This window comes from Hydra vulgaris, chromosome 15 (genome assembly GCF_038396675.1).
Source record: "Hydra vulgaris chromosome 15, alternate assembly HydraT2T_AEP".
Taxonomy (NCBI): Eukaryota; Metazoa; Cnidaria; class Hydrozoa; order Anthoathecata; family Hydridae; genus Hydra; species Hydra vulgaris.
The window spans coordinates 26,322,097-26,330,000 of NC_088934.1; the positions used below are offsets into that span (position 1 = coordinate 26,322,097).

At 26.8% G+C, this 7,904-nt stretch overlaps 1 protein-coding gene across 2 annotated transcripts in view; it reads left to right on the forward strand.

The window, feature by feature from the left end:
• The first annotated feature begins 865 nt into the window (after positions 1 to 865).
• LOC100212905 (unconventional prefoldin RPB5 interactor 1) overlaps positions 866 to 7,904 on the forward strand; it is a 22,931-nt gene continuing 15,892 nt past the window's right edge. For both annotated transcript variants that reach the window (XM_065820569.1, XM_065820570.1), the window contains exons 1-5: positions 866 to 1,011; positions 1,119 to 1,153; positions 1,808 to 1,886; positions 6,335 to 6,470; positions 6,618 to 6,706. In XM_065820569.1, the coding sequence (XP_065676641.1) occupies positions 967 to 1,011; positions 1,119 to 1,153; positions 1,808 to 1,886; positions 6,335 to 6,470; positions 6,618 to 6,706 (384 nt within the window). In that variant the 5' untranslated portion in view covers positions 866 to 966. The remainder of the gene's footprint in view (positions 1,012 to 1,118; positions 1,154 to 1,807; positions 1,887 to 6,334; positions 6,471 to 6,617; positions 6,707 to 7,904) is intronic.

Below are 7,904 nucleotides of genomic sequence, written 5' to 3' on the forward strand. Positions count from 1 at the left end.
TAAAGTTAACAATGAAAAAGTAAAAACATGCGCTTTTAAATATTATATAAATAGTAATAATAAAATTAATATACTAAAATTATATAATTTTGAACACAAAAATAATATTATAAATAAAAACAGAAAATTTGATATTTTTACCAAGAAAATTGGGAGATAGAACCTTATAATTCTCATCTACTGATATGCTATTTTTATTTTTACCAATTTATATTACTTATTAAATAATAAATAATGTGTATTCTAAGCAATTAATTTAACAAATTTGATATTTTCACCTTTTAATTTAAAAAATTTAGGAAGTTTTTAATTTAACAAATTTTTACTTTTAAAAATTTAAAAGAGTATAACAAGTTTTGTTAAGTTTTCTTACAAAAGGGAGATTTTATTCATCACCATATTTAAAATACTCAAGTAGTTTGAAACTTCTAAAGGTTTTTAAATTTATTTGAATATAAATGATTTTGACGAGGAGAGGGGAGGGTTGGGGTCTTCTTATTTTATTAGCAAAACATTTTCTAATTACTAATAACAGGTACTAACTAATATTTTGTGGTTTTAAAATAAACTTTTGAAAATAAAAATTTAAAAAATTTATTTTACACATTACACATGAAAAATTTAAAACAGTATAAGTTAGATGTTCAGGCTGAACATCTAAACATCTTCAGTCAGTAAAAAAAGTGAACATCTTAATTATGTATAAACAAAGCAAACATCTTAATTATGTATAAAAATTAAGATGTTCAGTCTGAAAAGTTATTTTCAATGCTGAGTGTATATAAATATTTGAAAAAAGACTGAGGCATTTTAAAAGTTGTTAAAAAAAGTTCATGTTTATAGTAATTACAGATATATATAGTAACTGCATGACTATAGTTAGTAATTGCATGACTATAGTAACTGCAGGTAATTAAAAATATAAACCAAATTTATTTTTAATACAATTTTTTAGTAATAATAGAAATGGATTTATTTTATTTGGATAAATTGATTGAAGAACAAAAAAAAGTAATTTTTTTCTTGTTAACTAGTTTTAGTTGAAATGAATTTTAAATTTTACCTTAAGTTTTATCAATTTTTTTGTTATATAACCAATTTAAACTTTATTACTAAAGGTTTTGGAACAAAATGAAAATACAAGAAAACACAGGTATCCTTAAGGTTTTTTTTTCATATTTAAGCTAATATAATTTATCGAATAAAAACTTGTCACTTGTTTGAAAATATGTAGTATAAAATGTGTTCCACCAAACATTTCTCTCAAGATGCTTATGCATATTCACTTGATTCATTATGATAAGGTTTTTTGACCTCGCCATTGCAGTACTTCTAATAATGGTTTCAGTGACATTCTGTGATGTTGTACTAGCTTATGTTTAAAAAGTATTATAATTTTTAATTAAAAATTGTCATGCTTTTATAAGCACATAATAAGATACATTTTCATTTCCTGTGATAGGATTGACTTGAATTTGTCAATTTATGTTGTTCATTAAATAAAAAAATTGTTTTTAAAGATATTCTCAATATTATTCTCAATAACATCTTAATAATACTTGACATATATGTATCTTGGTAAATACTTGACATATATGTATCTTGGTAAATACTTGACAATGATGTATTTTGGTAAATACTTGACAATGATGTATTTTGGTAAATACTTGACAATGGTATATCTTAGTCAATACTTGACAATGATGTATTTTCTCACCACTGTTTTTATTTATCATGGCAATTTTAGTTTCTTTTTTTCATATCCCAATGACGATAAATTATATATAGTTTATTTTTATTTTGACAGGCAGGGTTTACGAGATGATTATTGCAAGTTGAAGGATAAACTGAATACACTTGCTGATCAAACATCACATAATTTTATGGTAAATAATTTTTTTTTTAAATAGTTTAATGTTTCATAATAGTTAATTTAAATAAAAATTGGGTTAAAGAAAATATAAAAAGTCACTAAAATTTTTTTCAGACAGATTATCAATATGCAAAATTTAATAACTTTCAAATGTTTTAATTTTATATTGAGTTAGCATGTGAGATAAAAACTATAGGGAATGCAAGTATGTGTAATCTAAACAATCCTCTTAAAAATGTACAATTAAACTTAAAATGTATAGCTTGTTAAAAATTAACCATTATATTACTCTGTTTTCAAGAATCATCTCTTTATTATTGCTGAACTTAATAGCGTTTAAAGTAGTCCTCTTTTGAGCATGTTTGATACTAAGCTCTTGGTATCCATTGCAAACGAGGTAATGGCGAGAAAGAGTCGCAGCACTTATTTTATAAAAAATGTGAACGAAAGTATATGCAAATATCTAACTTACATAAATTTCAAATTATCTAATGTTAAAGCATATATCAAGTTTTACAGTTTAACTTTTACTTGAAAATTGCATTTCAGCAAATTCTTCTTAATTTTTATTAATACCATTAATTTGCCGTTTTATAAAGTCTTAAAGACGGTTGTTGTACAATATGCCTTAATGGCCTAAGTGGTTAGCTTGCAGTGTTTCTGAAATGCATTGCTGTGGTTCAAATCTTTGTGCTTGCACATTTATTTTTTTTTAATTTTTAAAATACAAAATAAAACATTTTTGAAGTTCTATAGATATCATATACATAACAAATATAAAGATATTATATACTATAACAAACGAAAGGGAGAGAATTTTTAAAAAAGCATAAAGTTTCTTAAAACATTCCTGAAAACATTTCTAAAAACATTTCTAAAAACAACAGAAAAATTTGTTAGGCACATGGGCACCTTTTTTCGCATACGTAGAACTTATAAGAGACATAAAATTGTTTGTTTTTTTCTAAATGCATATCTTCCATAACTCAGTGGTTTGGTGAGCGTTCAAATCTTCCTTAGCGTAATAAATTTTAAAATTTTTTCAATCTTGCTACATTTATTTATAGCCAAAAAATATAAATAGCAAAAAAGACATCAATCTTTAGAATTTGCTTCCTTCATCTTGCTTTCCTGATTCATATGATTTGCAATCTTTTAAGTCGTCTTTCAATCTTGCTCTACAAACTTCATCTTTTCTCTTCCAGTAACGTCCAACTCTTATAGTGATTGCAGCCTTGTTGCAAGCAAAGATGTAAAAAAAAATAAGACTGCAAGCAACACTATTAAGTTGAGAGTTACTAGTTAAAAAAAGAATAGAGCTATATCGCAAGGAAACAGTTGACAGAAGACATGAAAAGTTGAAAGTTGTATGAGTCAGGAAAGCATGAAGATAAGAGAGAGTTCTTTATGGCAAAAATGAGTTTTAGTTGATGGAACTAGCGATAATAGCTCCTTTTAGTAGCGATCATGATAGTATTTGTAGAAAAGAGAAAGAGATGCAACTTTACAAAATAGGAAAGAGGCTCAAGCTTAGGAGATAGAGCGGGTTCAACTAGGTATACAATTTGTTTTTGGACCTTGTCTAGAAGAGAAAGAGCATCATTAGAAGAACCATCCAAAATATGACAACAGTATTCCATACATGGATGAATAAGATTTTTGTATAGGTAGAGAATGGAATCAGGAGTAAGAAAGTGGCAAGAACGATAAAGAGAAGCAACCTTAGTGGATATTAATTTAGCAATCGATTTTATGTTTGGTTTCCATGAAAGGTCAGTAGTAAACAATCAAAGAAGATGTAAAGAAGAGGACTCAGTGAGAGGTTTGCCTTCATTAATATAGGAATGTTGACAGTAGTGTGATAGTTGTTTGCAGGAAATAACTGGGTTTTTTTTACAAACCACTGTGAACCCCAATCTGTTACCAAAGTGAGATCATATTCTAGATTAGCTGCCTGTTCTAAGCAAATGAAAAGAGAAGACTTTTTTTCAAGACAGGAGTATAAATTTGAGTCATCAACAAAAAGAGCTACTTTAGATGTAAGGTTGTCTGGAAGATCATTAATTTAGATAAAAAACAAAATAGGACCTAGGGTAGAACCTTGAAGTACCCCAGAAGTTACTGGAAATGAGGAAGAGTGTTGGTGTTCGAGGATGACTTTGATAAAGCAGTTAGAAAGAAACGATTTTATAATCTTAAAAACATTTTAGATATACCATATGAAGCAAGTGTATGGAAAAGATCAGCATGCTAAACTTTATCAAAAGCTTTAGATATTCAAGAACAATAGCCCTACCCTCATCGCCTCCATCTAATGCGCAATAAAATTTTTTAGTCACAGCAGTTAGCAAGTCAGCCATGTAGCATAAGGATAGAAAACTGTATTGATTATCAAACAGTAAGTTTTTTGATCTGAGAAATTTGTTGATCAAAGACTCAAACAACTTTAGTTAGAAGTTAATAACAGAAGACTGTATGGGCAATAGTTAGAGGGGTCAGAATGTTCACAGGAGTTTGAAAATTGGAACAACAGATGTCATTTTCAGCAAGTAGGAAAACAAGACTCAGTTGAACATTTATTAAATAATTTAGAGAAAATTAAAGAGAGTTCCAGAAAACAATTTTGTAAGACTGTGATAGGAATGTTGTCTGGACCACAAGCCGTAGAAGAGTTTAATCGAAATATGACTTTAGCAACAGAAGCTGTAATGATTTGAATCTCTAACAATTGGTTGACCTGTTTGATTGGAATGAAAGGAAGAGAATGGCCATAAGATTCAAGAGTCAAATTAGAAGAAAAGTTCTTTGCAAATAGTTCTGCCTTATCCTTGGGAGTGTTAATAAATCAGTTCCATGAATGAGAGATGGAATGTAAGAACTACTCTTGTAAATGACCCTGTTGAAGATTTTCCAAAAGTCTCTGGAAGCTAACTTCTGAGATAAGATTTAATGACATTTATTTAACTGGGGTATAGCATTGGAAAGCACCTTTTGACATTGGTTTCTCGTAATAATCAATAGCGGTTTGTTCTCAAGAGACAAAAATCTTGCAAAAATGATGATAAAAATGATTACAATTAGATATTGCAGCTGCACAAGAAGGTGAAATCCAACTGAGTTTTAGAGCTTTGCCCTTATTAGGAGATAAACAGTTGCATAAACACTATCAAAGAGGCACAAGCAAAAACTTATGAGTAGAGTCAGGAAGATCATTTATCATCCTAGGCAGGAAACAATGTAGTACAGGTTTACATCTATGCCAGCTTAATAGATGAAGAAGGGTTTTGAGGCTGATTAGAAAAATTATTCTGCTTACCTCTAAAGTCTTTGCCTAGGAGGCTTTTTACACGACAGTAGCTATATGCAGTTAACATCTGCCTAATATGATCTAGACACCATTTCTTGCCTTTACTCAACCAAGAGTCAAAAGGCATTGGATTTTTAAGTCAGAGTTTGTTTCTCCTAACCTTTGCCTAAAAAAGCACCCCTACAAGGCAGCAGGGCATGGGGCAGATAGTACTGGGTTACATGATAACTACATCATCATCAACTAGTTGACTAGAAGTATTGTTTAAAGTCTACACATAAAAGAAGCATTACCACCAAAAGGAAAGATATTATTACAAATATATTGTAACAACCTCTCAATGGCATGACACTCTTAATTTAGTCTATAAGGGTTTACGTATTTTTGGTGCTCCTGAAAATCAATGACAAGGAATAAATAATAATTTTGTGATTTTTGAAATTGAAATTCCTATAAAACGAGTTGCCTTTTCCCCACTATAGCATAAAATATAGTGCTAAATAAACCTTTGTTTTTAAATTGCCAATGCTGTTAATCCCTCTTTTTGAACCCTAATTTATTGTAATTATTAGAAATTAGCAATATTGTTGGGTTAAAAAATAGGCAACACTAGTATTTCTATAACTGTAGCAGATTGGGATTGAAAAAGTGAATCCCTCTTGCTTTACATACTTTTTTTATTATTTATTTATAAATATTAATTATAGTTATAATAAATTAAATTAAATTTTTAGTTTAACTTATAATTTTTTTATAGCAAATCATGTTAAATATTAGTCGATCATGTTATTATAGGTTTTTTAAAGCAAATCACATTAAATAATAATCGATCATGTTTTTATAGGTTTTTTTTATAGCAAATCATGTCAAAGAATAGCTGATCACGTTATTATAGGTTTTTTTTTAATAGTAAGTCATATTAAATAATAATCGATCATGTTTTTAAAGGTTTTTTATAGCAAGTCATGTTAAATAATAGTTGATCATGTCATTTTCGAAAAATATCTAAGTTATATATTATAGGTTTATAAAATATTGAAAATAGTTTTGAAAAGTATTTGAAAATACAAAATAAAAATTGATATATTAAATGACGATCAATATGGTAATGTTTTCTTTTAACAAATAATTTTAATAATTTTATTTACATATAGGTTCCAATTGGTTCTGTTGGTTTTTTCCCTGGTAAATTATTACACACTAATGAAATCATGGTTTTATTAGGGGACAATTGGTTTGTTGAAAGATCGACTAAGCAAGCACAAGAAATTGTCAATAGAAGAATAAAATGTTAGTTTTTTTGTTGATGTTTTTTTGTAAGGTTTTCTAAATTTGTTTCAATTTATATTTTTTTTCTAAAATTTATTCACATTATATTGGTAAAAACGTATTGATATATCTTTTGATTCACTTATCAAATTTCATTTATTTTTGTAGTGATTGATGGTCAGTTAGGTGATTTAAAAAAAGAACATGATAACATAAAATCACAAAATGAGTTTACTGGTTATTTTAAAGAAGCAAAGGTAAGGGTACATAATAAATCTAATGGTAAGTTTAAAAAGATAACATTAATTTAATTTGTTCAAGCAGTAGATAAAATTTTTTATTTCTTAAAATTATTTATAAATAATTTTTCACCTTAAATACAATTTAAAAAGTTTCTTTTTGACAAAATTTCTTTAACTATAAATTTATTGTATATAGCTAAATCTTTTCTCCCTTTATAACCTTATACAAAACTCAATTCGCATACTAAACATAAATTTAATTACTTCACAAGTAAGCATAGTATTTTACAAAGATTTGCTCTCATTTTCAGGGGGCTGGTCCCTGAAGGCTGTCCTAAGTTTCAAGGGCTATATATATATATATATATATATATATATATATATATATATATATATATATATATATATATATTTTTTTTTTTTTATTTTTATTTTTTTTTTTTATTCACCTCCTCAAGGCCGAGAAGGCCACTACAGATGAGGAGGCTACTTATTAGTGGTTAATAACCCTCTCTCAACTCTATAGCTCCGAAACACGAACCTTGACAAACAAGGCCGCTGCGCGGAGAAACAAGTTGATATATATATATATATATATATATATATATATATATATACACACACACACATATATATATATATATACACACACACATATATATATACATATATATATATATATATATATATATATATATATATATATATATATATATATATATATATATATACACATATATATATATATGTGTATATATATATATGTGTATATATGTATATATATATATATATATATATATATATATATATATATATATATATATATATATATCAGGCTTAAAACAGGAATGGTGCGCAATTGAACGCTGTTGCTGACGATGCAAATGATTTTTTTGTTCACAAATTGACCACAACTGTTTAGATGTTTTGATGAAACAGAAATGCTCTGAAAAAAGAAATGCTTAGTTAAACTTAAACTAGGAAAAAAATTATAAATACTCAAAAAAAAAACACAATATAATAAAATGTATAAGCTTTAAAATGAAAATCAAAATCAAAGCAAAATTACTTTCTGTTACATTTTTAATTGCGTTTGAAATAAATTACTTAAAAATCTTTTGAAACGTTTTATTAAAGTTATGCAAAACGCTTTTACAAATTATTTTTAATGATTGTTTAATAAATAAATTTTATTTAAATTATTGAAAAGTGA